Consider the following 12,574-nt stretch of genomic DNA (forward strand, 5'->3'; position numbering starts at 1 on the left):
ACCTAAATAGTTGAAAGAAAACAGCAATCATGGTATTGAAATTTTGTTTCTCAAATAGGAGGAAATTCCAAATCAACTTTTAACAAACAACACCCAAATCTCCTATCAAAATAATAAAAATAAAAACCCAAATCAATTTATAGCATTAGGGATTACTTACAATAAATAAAACTAAAGACAAATCATGCGTTGATAGTCAAAGAAATTTTAATAATCTGTATATTAGTAGTAAAATCAACTTCGTCTGAGAGAAACAGAAAGTGAAAGACAAACCTATTTCAAATATCGTCGCCGGCCGATACTGTTTCTTCTTTGGGTTTTGTTTAGCTGCCCTGGGTTCTTGTGGTTGATTAGTAAGAGAAGAAGAAGCCGAATTCTGGGTTCTTTAGATAAACCGAATCAGAAGCGTGATAGAGTCCGAAGCGTGACAGAGTCCGAAGCGTGACAGAAAGAAATTTGTTTTTGAGAAGGAGAAGCGCAGAGAGAAATTTGTTTCTGAGAAGGAGAAGGAGAAGCGCACAGTGAATACTGGGTTGTTTTAGATTTTTTACTTATATATATAACTTGTTTGACCGGTAGTCAGTATTTACTCTAAATTACTTCAAATTAAATGAATGGTTCGGATCAAATTTTCATTCATTTAACGGTTTAGATTTAGGTGGGTACCATACCCCAAAAAAAAGAGGGGGTATGGTGGAATGACCCCCTAATATAGCAGGCTGCGTACTAGTAAGTACCGTAAAAAAAATAAAAAAAAAAGTACGCTAGAATTATCCATAATATAAAATAGAAAAAACCCCAATAATAGTATAAAATATAAGTACTATAGATATATAAGAGTTCCACTTCTAATTTGTTTTGGAACTCCGGGCTTTATTTGGTCACGTGTCTTTGTTATTTACCCAATCCAAAACGTAAAACAACTTACGTGTCTAACGAAGGCCATATAAATATAAAAAGTAATTCGACATTTATTTTATTTTTTATCTGAAGAGCTCTCTCTGATACGGCGATTATAGATTCTCTCCGTAACAGTTTTCCCACAAACGTTGTATCGTCACTCAAGCGTGAATGTCCGTTCCAGGTATGTCACTAAATTTGTTGGTTATTCTAGGGTTTTTATTTGAACATGCTTTGTAGTGGTGGTGGCCTGGTGGGTTTTGCCTTCGTTGGTTTGCAATATATAGATACTAAGAATAAGAATAAGGATTATCTAATTATATTAAGGTATTTTGGATATTTTTTGAAGCCATAATTAACTTTCTAAATTTTCATAATATATAGAGATATTATAATAATCATAGCAAGTTGACATATTATTCCTTTTAGCTGTGTCTTAGGATTATAATCATACTGTAAGTCTGTAAAATTTTACTCTTAATTAAGTCATTAACATTGGATTAAAAAAATTATGCAGAGATGGATTTTTCTGCTGATTGTGTCGAACCAAAAGAATATTGCTGGAGGGATTTGGAACTCCTAACAAACTCCTTTAGCAAAGAAAACTTTATTGGAAAGATAAATTTCGGGAAAGTCTATAGGGGAAAAACTCAGCAAGGTCAAGAAGTTACAGTCAAGATATGGTTTTACCCTGACGTTGGAAGAATTGCCAAACATTATGCTAATTATGGACTTACCAGACTGGAGGTATGTATATACATTACGCACGTTTCTTTCATTTATTATTTACTGCCGCTACTAAATGTTATGTTTAAAAGAAGAACTACAGAAAATAAAATTGATTTGCTTCATCTTTGTTGTTGTAGAGTGAATGCATTTTTCTGACACATCCAGATGTTGTAAATCACCCAAATTTGGTAAAATTGATTGGATATTGCTGTGAAGTTGAAGATCAGCACTTTGGTGTTGTCTATGATCTTAGATCAAAGGATACTCTTATCAACATCACTGACAAAGGTAAGATCACCACTTTGGTGTTGTCTATGCATTATAATATATATATTAATCTTCGTGTATTGTGACATTTTAGCTGTTTGTTCATCTGATTCATGCATTACATAACGTATGAACTTTAACCATTGATGCCCATTTCCATCGAAAAGACTAAACGGAAAGTGCTTTAATTGCATTTGCAGATGATTTAACTTGGAAGCAAAGAATGCAGGTGGCATCTGCGATTGCACGTGTGCTTGAGCATTTGCATTGTCAGAATCCCCCTTACCTACTTCACTTTGTTCACCCTGCTCTTATAATGCTTGATCAGGTCATCTTTGGTTTTCTTCATGCTTTCAATAGACTCACTTTTGTTTTATGAGCAAAAGGATTCTAAAATTTGGTGTGATTTGATCTTCATTGTTTCACAGGATTTCAATCCAGTGCTATTCGACTTTTTTATGCTAACTGGTGGAGCTCTTGGTGAAAAGCAGCATCTTCTGAACCAGGACGTCATGTTAATCTCAGATATTCCCTATTTAGACAACAGTTTTTTCAAGACAGGTATCTCCATTTGTGTATTAATGTATTTCAGTATTGAAAGTTGTGTGCATGTTGTTGTTGAGGCATTAATTCCTTGCATTCTGGTTGTGGGTGTTTCTGTTTTGCTAGAATTTTTTACTTCTGCTATCTTGTGAATGGTCTTCCATTTGGTTTCTGTTGTAGTGGATCTAATTATAATAAGTCTTGGTCAACCATCATAGATGTTGAACTTGATTGGCAAGTTTGCTTGGGTTCCTTGTTTACTAGGTGCCATGCTTTTAACTTGAAATGAATGACGCATTGTCTGATCTGGAGTGAGATGAATGAAGTTACAATATTCTGGCTTTGTGTGATGCTCATGTTGTGGTATGGTGCTATTAGAATTTTGGTGCAAGATGTATCCCCTCATTAGGTTTGATGCCTAAGAACCCTAGTTTATTCTGTTTTCCTTCACCTCTTTACTTCCTATTTGCTGTTTTACAGCTTCAAGTTGTTATTAAGCAACTCTAATTGTTCTCTCCCTATAAGCTCTTTCACTTTAACATCTAAGCGCCAAAGTGAGATGCCCTGAGAATTTCTAGTATGAATTTCTCAATTTTCTAACACCTAATTACTACCAAAAAACAAGCTTTACCTCACTGACTATAACGTTTTAACCTAAATCCCTATAGCAGTATCAGCCTATCAGGTCCTTTTAATAAAGTTTTGGTGCTGAAACTGAAACACTGATGACTTCTTAGTTTATTAAGTTGATTAAGGATGTGTAATGACAAATCTGTAATCTGTAACTAGTGTAAGAATAAGTGAAGGCATCAATATTGAGTTTCCTATTAAGTCCATATATCTTTGCATCAACAATCAACATTAAGTCCATCTATCTTTGCAATTACTATTAATGAGCTCACTAAATTGATTCAAGAAAAAGTTTCTAGTTGTGCCTTCTGTAGATGATATAATCTTAGTAGATGAAACTAGACGTGGAGTTAATGCCAAGTTAGTAATTTGGTGAGACACTTTAAGATTTTTTTTAATTTTTTTGATAAGTAATAAAGATTTATTAATATATATAAAAAAAAAAAAAAAGACACCCAACTACACAGGGAGTATATAGGGGTGTACATATCAAATACAAAAATTATATAAATCAAGTAAATCCAAAATTGAAGAAAAAGGTTGGTTTCTCCACATTGAGAACCAGTCCAATAACTTTCTCAAAAAAAAAAAAAAAAACCAATCCAATATGGTTCTAAAAAATAAAAGCTAGAGATCAGGCATAGAACGCTCATTATCTTCAAACACCTATTATTTCTTTTCTTCCAAATACACCACATCAAACAATGAGGAACAACAATCCATATATATCCATTATAATGGCGACCAAATCGACCTTGCCAGCAAGCAAGAAGCTTAGCAACAGACATTGGCATAACCCAACAAACTCCAAATAAACCAAAAACCATATCCCACAACTCCAAAGCAACTGGACAATGAAGGAATAAATGGTCAACAGTTTCACTGTTACACTTGCACATATAACACCAAAATGCATACCTTTCTTTTCCTTAAATTGTCAATTGTCAAACATTTCCCCAAGGCAACAGTCCATACAAAGAAAGCCACTCTAGAAGGAATCTTCTACTTCCAAATGCTCTTCCAAGGGAAAAACTGCACACTATGACCAGCTAGAAGATGGTAATAAGAACTAACCATAAACCCCTTACTCTTAAGGTCTAAATGCTTTTAGTTAAGTAAGACAAAGCTAAAACATAGTACGTGGAGTTTAAGCGCAAAGTGGATGTAGTGGAGGAGTGCATTAAGACTATTCTATGATCTTGAATACCTATTAAGTTAAATGGAAAATTTTCTAAGGCTACAATGAGACCAATTAGTGTCTATGGTTCTGAATGTTTGGCTGTTATGAAGCAAAAAATTGATAAAATGTGTGTAGCTGAAATGAGAATGTTTATAAGTGAAAATATAAGGAAAGATAGGATTTAAAATGAGGAAATTTGTTTAAAGATAGGGATAGCCCCTATTGATGAAAGGATGGGGTAGAGTCATTTGAGATGCTTTGATATTATTTAGAGGAGAGCAATCGATGCCCCAAAGAGAAAGAGAGAGTTGATTCAAGTTGAGGAAATGCAAAAAAGAAGAGGAAGACCATAAATAACGTTAATGGAAGTAGTAAAAAGAGACATGTCAATTATAGAAGTAACATAGAGTATCACTTTAGGATATAACAAAATAGCAAAAACGAATACATTTGGTCTGTTAAATTAACGATTTTCACCAAAGCTTAAGCTATTAGATGTCACTTACCCAGGATTCTAATACTCCCCCATCACATGTGGGCCTAAACTTCCCCTTAATAAGTGGGGGCCCAACACGTGAGAATTTAACTTTTTAAATGAAAGGTAGGGTGAAGACAGGGATCAAACTCAGGGTCTCTTGCTCTACTATTATGTTAAACTACCAATTGTCCCAAAAGCTTAAACTATTAGAAAATGGTGAATTTAATCACTTAACCATAATTTTAACATGATCAACTTTGATTTTTTTGTTGATGGTCCATAACCGATCCCAAAATTGTGGGACTAAGACTTGGTTGTTAATGTTGAATAGATGTAATTAATTTCAATGGAAAAATAGAAGCTAAACATACCTAAGCATCACATCTAGGTTCCTTGGCATCACACCTTATGTGATTCTCAAGAGCAAAATTTGTTGATTCTTAATCACTTTATTGGCACGCTTTTTTTTTTTTTTTTTAAATTTTATTTATTTATTTAATCTTTCTTTATTTATTTGGTCTCTTGGGTGATACCCATTTCAATGTGAGATATGTTGTTAGCATGGAAAGAGGGGTTGCCTGGTGAGAAAGGATTTGGGATGATGTAGCATGTTCTGTTGTGTCTTATGTGATGCATTGGGAGAGAGCGGAACGGTATGTGTTTCAAGTGAGCTGATTTCAGTGTGGTTAAGTTGAAATTCCAGTTTCTGAAGACTTTGTTTGAGTGTCTGTTACTTATATGTTTTCTGCAGAAGGATTTCTAGTTTTTCTGGTTTCCTAGAACTTTCATTAGTTTCTGTATATCTTTAATTTTCTTTTTATTCTAGTTCTCTATGTTTTGCGTTGCTGCTTGTATACAGCCACTGTACTTGGGCAGTGCACTTCTTATTTTGATTTTTAATGAATTTATTTACTTGTAGGTGGCTAACCTCTATAGCTAGTAGAACTTGGACTTCTTGAAACCATAATAAGATTTTGACTCTTGGGTTTCTACTACTAGGCCTAAACTAGAATTAAATTCAAAGAAAACCACAATAAGACCCAATGGACAATTAGTACAGTCTATGTCCAGAAGGCAGAGAATTATAGAATTGTCCCTGACACTTGAGAATAAATTAAAACCATGTGAATCTGACCAAGACTAATTAAAGCCTAAAGAGTAAAGACTTGATAATTAATTGTAGTTATTTTAGTCATAACTACTGCATTTGATCCAATTGCATTTAGTGTATCGTTTCCCCCAGGAGTTGTAAGGGCACTTGCAGGTCATTTGGAGCACATATGTGCGCAGTAGTAGATTGCTTTTATCAGCATTGTTAAGAGCTTCTTAATTTGTGTCCATTTTGATTTTCACATTTTTTCAAGTTGTTCTAGGCATAATTGAGAGTTAGAATCATAATGCCAGTTTTATATGGCCAAACCAAAAGGGTGGCTTGAATTTGTTGTGAATGATGGTTTAGCTCCAGTTTTGATGTATTGCAGTGGTCTGAACTTAGGATAGAGCCACAACTCTACATTGTGTATGTATATGTTCACTGTGAAATCATTGTCAAACTAACTGTCCTTAGTGTTAATGCCCAAAGCAAATTGCCCCTGCCTTGTTTTTGGCAGTAGTACCATATAGCTGCTTAAGTCGAAAGTGTTTTCAGTCCAATAAACACTGGTTGAGGGTTAGGTTGTGGTTTCAATACCTACTGGGTGCCTATATAACTGAGAAATACAAATAAATAATAAGAGGTCAAAAAAGAATTTTGGGTAATGTGCATAAGTGCTTAAAGTTGCCACCCTCCCTAAAGTTCAAATTAATGGGCATTTAAGTTGCTAAGTTGCAAAAAAATTTTCACCTAAGTGGCTAAGTCTTTCAGTTCTGTTTCTCTCTCAAACCCTATAATTCATTTTAATCAAAAAGTATAATTTGTTAGAAGTTGCAGCCTTTCTTTCGTCTTTTCTATTTTTATTCGTATTTATTTTGGAGTTGTTGCTGCTAACCATCACTACAAGAGAAGCAGAAAAAGAAGGGGGGAAGCTATTGTGAACCTTATATAAGATTTTAGAGAACTCACAACCTTCAGGCATTGCCTCTTTTAGTTGTGTTGATATTTGGAAGAAATATGCATTATTCCTGGTCACTATAATCTAACAGAATCTGTGCACATGACAATGTTGATTATAATCTGAATACACATGCAAAACCTCCTAGGCTTTCCTCCTTGATATTGTCCCTGTTTGTTGTTTAATTAACCTAGACTGCTTAAATGCTTCTGCCTGTTATGTTTTACAGTAGCATAATAGCATGGACCCATTAGTCTTTTGGCATTCCGATTGTACTCCCCCCCCGCTCTTTTAATTTTATTATAGTACTTACCAAAAAAATTTGTAACAGGAGATTGGGGGCCGACATCAGATCAGTTTTCATTTGCTATTGTACTTCTTGAACTCATATGTAAACATGCCTTCGGTGGGGAGAAGTGGAAATATGATGATCAACTACCTGAGTTATGGGCTTGGAAAAAATACAAGTATTCTGGCTTCCAACCAGTTGACTGTCCACTTGTGCATAAGAGCCTGAAGAGAGAACCTGGATTTCATGCCTTTTGATGGAGTAGCAATTACAAAGTTGATATTTCGTTGCGTGGTCTATCATCAGATACGCCCCACGATGTCACAAATTGTTCAGTTCATTGAGGGTTTACATCTTTTCACTGGGGGTTTTGGTGGAACAGTGGAAGGTTTGTTAGATGAGTGGGATACTGAAGAATCTTCTTCAGTCAAGAAAAAAAGAGGATGTTTTCATTTCCCTTGTTTGGTTAGGAAGAAGAAGTAAAGAGAAAATAAATGTTTGTGGACCCATGAAGGATTTCTCTTTCATCTGGTGAACTAAACACGGAGTTGTTTGTATGTGTGAATTATCACTATGGAAGTTTATTCTTTATAATGCCCCTTCTTTTATTTACCCGTATCTTATTTATTATGTATCTTTACAATAATTCATTGATTTATTTTTAACCTTATAACTCTAAGAATAATTGATTGTTTACAAACAGTAGTGCCATCATTAAGCAGTAATCAAGAAAAAAAAATCACAATTTTTATCTCTTACATGGTAGATGTATTACTCTAATTCCTTTATTACTATTAAAATATTTAAAACAGTAGTGAGAAATTACTTCATTGTAGTAAAGATTTTTTTTTTTTTTTTTTTTTTTTTTTTTTTTTTTTTTGTGAAATTACCTCATTGCAGTTAAGTTAATTATTACATTTTTTACTTACAAATTACTCCTAATTTAATTAACTTATTCTTATTCCTAAATTATAAGAAATGAGGGCCTTCTAAAAAAACAACCTAGGTCTCATTTAAAAAAAAAAAAACCATCCTAAGTTCTAAAAATATACCACATACTTTTTTTTTTTTTTTAAATGTTATATGGGGTATTTTATTTTTTAAGTACTTGGGAGGAAAAAGATACAAAGTTGCAACCCAATGTTAAAAAATAAAAATAAAAACCTATCTCAATTTCTATCAAAAAGAAAAAAACTACCCCACCTTCTAAAAAAAATTATCCTCATTTTCTATTAAAAAAAAAAGAAAAAACTATCCCAAGTTGGACAAGGTCTCTCTCCAAACTAGTTTGGAGAGAAATCCTTCATACCCCTCTTATATTATGTCTATATTATGTTATTAGACATGAATTTTGAAATATAACTATTGGATTACATATTTTTTATATTCTTAATGTACATGTTTAACTTAATTCAAATCAGATGTTATTTACTATTCAATCGATAAACTTATTTTTCATGTATAATTTTATATCACAAAAACTTGTAAACATGTGATTGATGACATTGTTATTGGCATTTTATTTTCTTGAAATTTTGCAAGCATGAATGATATAATAAAAACATGCAATCCAACGGTAAGGTTTTTTTTTTTTTTTTCAAAATTCATATGTAATAAAAAAAAAAAAGAGAAATTTGAAAGATTTTTCTCCGAACTAGTTTGGAGAGAAACTTTTTCTATCTAATATCTAGTAGAGAGTTTTTACCTTATATGTTTTTTCACTTTTTTTTTTTTTTTTTTTTGTTTTTGTTATATTTTGTTTTTGTTTTTGTTTTTGTTTTTATCTTATTTATTATGTATCTTACAGTAATTCATCGATTTATTTCTAACCTTATAACTCCAAGAATAACTGATTGTTAACAAACAGTAATGCCATCATTAAACACTCATCAAGAAAAAAAAAAAATCACAATTTTTATCTTTTACACTTTAGATGTATTACTTTAATTTCTTTATTTGTGTAGTTTCCTCTACTGTCAAAGAGCGCCCAGTTGCAGAAGTTGGTTGCTACCACTAATGAAGAGAACAAATATGAAAGGTGTGTTTCAATCCTGCTTATTTACTTGAAAATTGAAAACTTATTGCTGAAAATATTGTAGAAAAATAATTTTTAAATGTGTGAATAGTACCGTGGGACCCAAAAATGCATTGATATGCATGTTTTTGTGTTTTTGGCTGGGTTGTGAATAGTGCTGTGAGACCCAGCCAAAAATGCAAACGCTGGAAACACACACTGGCTGCTACGCAAACGCACACAAAGTTCACATTTCTGACGTTCCTGGTCGTCCTGTGCAGCCTTTGAGATATGTGTGAAGTTTTGTTATGGCATGACTGTTACCCTCATTGCTTACATTGTTGTTGCAGCTCTATGTGCAGCTGAGTACCTAGAAATGCATGAGTCCATTGAGAAAGGGAACCTCATTTAAAAGATTGATGTATTTCTTACTTCTAGCATTTTTCGCAGCTGGATAGATTCAATCATTGTTCTTCAGACTACAAAGACTCTTACCATTATCTGAGGATTTGAAGATGGTTAGCAATTGCATTGATTCTAGAGCTATCAAGGCCTGTGTTAATGTTTACAAGGTTGACTGGTCCTATGCCTATAACCGAAAGAAGCTTCCAGAGGAAAATGGGAATGATCCAAACTGGAATGGCGTTAGAAACCGTCTGGTGCCTAAGGACTGTGGGTTGAGGATTTGTGTGAACTTGAAATTGATCTTTATAAGCGTCTTCTAATGATTATTAAAGAAAAAAGGATAGTTTCTAATGATGTGATTGGAGCAGCCTTAAAAGCGTATTCTTATAGAAGGTTGCCAGGTTTCAGCAAGGGTCTGATTTAGTCTGGAGATATGATAAAGCATGAGTCAATAGTGGATGCAATTTTGCGGCTATTGCCTGCAGAGAAAGGCAGTGTCTCTTCTAGCTTCCTGCTAAAGTTGTTGAAAGCCTCCATTTTGATGGATTCAGGAGAGATGACTAAGGATGAGCTATTAAGGAGAATAGGACAGCAATTGGAGGAGGCTTCCGTAAATGATCTTTTGATACGGGCACCAGAAGAGGAAACAACAATGTATGATGTTAGTACAGTACTGAAAATAATACAAGAGTTCCTAATGCAAGATCAGAACGATGAGATTGAATCATTAGAAGGTAGCCATGAACTTTAGGAAACAAGGTGATAAAGTTCGAAAATCAGTAGGCTGAATGCTCTGAGCTTTAACAGTGGTTTAGTGACCTGAAAGAAAAAAAGAACTTATCAAAGGTGACAGGGGAGAATCGGCCAAGGACCCTTCGACGGTTAAGTCAGTTTTCTCTCTAGGATTCAAGCAATGAGAGTGGATGAATAGTAAAAACGTACCCTAGGCTGATGGGGTTAAGTCCCTTTTATAGAGAGTTTTTAGTGGGTCTACTTGTTTGGATCCATTACCAGCATGGGAGATGTGTGGTGTTAGTGGAGAGAATGGAGCGAATTTTGGGGAATTCACCCCACATCTCGGAAGAGTAGAATGTGGTCCAATTATTTGGTGCTTGTAGAAAATCCTCTAAAATTGGCAAAGTGTTGGATGGTCATCCATACATTCCCAGGATGTGGACGAGTAATATCATTTTGGACGATCTTCCTTTCTTTGGACGGCACATCTTCATTCTTTATGATGCTCTCTTCTTGGCCTCTTCTTCTGTGGATTACTCTGGACCACGTCCATCATGAACGAATGAGATTGGTTAAATCACCATTAGTTGCACCCTTGTTCATGGGTCGTCCATATTTCTATATATAATTTTTTTTTACACATGGCATTTTGTCATTCGTCGATGACTTTTACCATGTGGTGTTCTGGGACTCGCTGGGATTAAATGTCATGCATACTGCTACGTGGCTTGGTCATAACGGTCTAGTTGTCATGTCGCTTCATTCTTTGTGAGAGTTACCACGTGTTGTCATCTGGTTGGTCCATGTCATTTCATTGTCCCACCCTGTTGCCTATAAATAGACCAATACCTCTTTTACCCTCCCACTTTCTCATATTTTCTCTTCTGACACTCTTGTCTTTGCTCGTCCTTCACGCCTTATTTAGCAATCCTCTTTTGTCCTTAGTCCGCTTTGTATAGCATCAGGTATCCCCTCCTTTTCATCTATATGTTTTCTCTTATGCATTCATTTATAAAGGGTTGAGATAGTGGTGTCTTCGTCTAGCGATAGGGATGATAGGGAGATAGACGAGTATCACAATGAGAGCAATAGTAATGGAGGTAGTAGTAGTGAGAGTAGTTCTTCAGATGAAGTGTATTTGTCTGGGACCCCTGGGATTCTTTTAGAGGTTTTTCAGGAAGAGATGAGGAGAATGGCAGCTTTAGGATTGTCTGTTGGCCTGTGTACCGCTCCTCCAAAGCCCATTCCTTCCCCAATTCAATCAAAAGACGATGCTATGGTCTGTTGTGCTTTGAATATACTGTCTTCAACAGACGTAGAAAAATTATACAAACTCAGGGGTGAATATCAAATCCCTAACGATATCCACACTTGTCTTCTAGCTACTGGGGAATGGTGTTGTACTCCCAACTCCCCAAGGTTGGGTATATATGAGGCTTACATGTTAGGTGGTCTTAGACTTCCTTTGGATGCTTTTGCTAGGGAGATTTTAACTAGGTTAGGCATTACCCGCAATCAACTTAACCCCAATGGTTGGCGAATCATCGTGGCATTGCAAGTGTTGTGGAGAGAAGTTTTTGAGGGGAATGGTCCTTATACTGTGGACGAGTTTCTCTATTGTTATAAACCTTCTGGGATTAACCAATCCCTTGGCTTTTACTAGTTTTTTGTTAGAGGCTCAGACTGTAGGATGATAAGGTCTCTTCCTATGTCTGATAGAGAGTGGAAGAAAGAGTTCTTTTTTGTTTCTAGTCCTTGGGCTGGAGACCCCATCGAGGTTAGTAGGGATACTTTCCCTCCATTGGTTGGTGACTAGGGTCGTCTTCATCTTGAGGGTAACCTCTGTTTTTTTTTTTTTTTTACTAGTCTAAATCTTCTTTTCTTTTCCCATTTAACTTTGTTTCTCCTTTTGCAGCTATAACTAGGTGTGTAGCCAACCCGCCAACCCGCCAACCTACCAAAACTGACCCGACCCAAGGTTAGGTCAGTTTTTAAGGTTTGGTGGGTTGGGCTCAGGTCATAAAATTTCAAACCTGCCAAACCCGACCCGACCCATCCATATATTTAATATATATTTAAAATATATTATATAATTAATAATTTTTTTTTAAATAACCAGCTCTTCCTATCCTATATAAAAGTCAATTAGTTCACACAAACCCTAGAACCTTTTCTCTTAATGTGCCGCCTCTCACTCCCCTCTCCCATTTCACTCCCTTTTGAACCCTAACCCTCTCTCCCTCTATTGAGCCACTGTCGTCCATTAGCTATCATCACCGCCTCGATGGTGGTTTCATCTTTCCAGTGGTAGCTCTCTCTTCTAGTGTTAGGTAAAGTTTCTCAATGTTCTCTC

The 12,574-nt window shown here is 35.0% G+C and overlaps 1 protein-coding gene and 1 pseudogene across 2 annotated transcripts; both read left to right on the plus strand.

Annotated features, from left to right (window-relative positions):
• The first annotated feature begins 1,014 nt into the window (after window positions 1-1,014).
• LOC115989325 (probable serine/threonine-protein kinase PBL21) lies at window positions 1,015-7,488 on the plus strand. Of its 2 annotated transcripts, none has more exons than XM_031112997.1 (6): window positions 1,015-1,084; window positions 1,418-1,647; window positions 1,767-1,917; window positions 2,097-2,224; window positions 2,325-2,457; window positions 7,110-7,488. In XM_031112997.1, exons 1-6 carry the CDS (start codon window positions 1,072-1,074, stop codon window positions 7,322-7,324), a joined length of 870 nt encoding a protein of 289 aa, XP_030968857.1. In that variant the 5' UTR covers window positions 1,015-1,071; the 3' UTR covers window positions 7,325-7,488. The 2 variants fall into 2 exon arrangements, with proteins under 2 accessions (XP_030968857.1, XP_030968858.1); XM_031112998.1 differs by having other exon boundaries at window positions 2,388-2,457.
• Window positions 7,386-10,237, plus strand: LOC115990563 (annotated as a pseudogene).
• The last annotated feature ends 2,337 nt before the right edge of the window (window positions 10,238-12,574 follow it).

Source organism: Quercus lobata, chromosome 5, assembly GCF_001633185.2.
Source record: "Quercus lobata isolate SW786 chromosome 5, ValleyOak3.0 Primary Assembly, whole genome shotgun sequence".
NCBI classification, from domain to species: domain Eukaryota; kingdom Viridiplantae; phylum Streptophyta; class Magnoliopsida; order Fagales; family Fagaceae; genus Quercus; species Quercus lobata.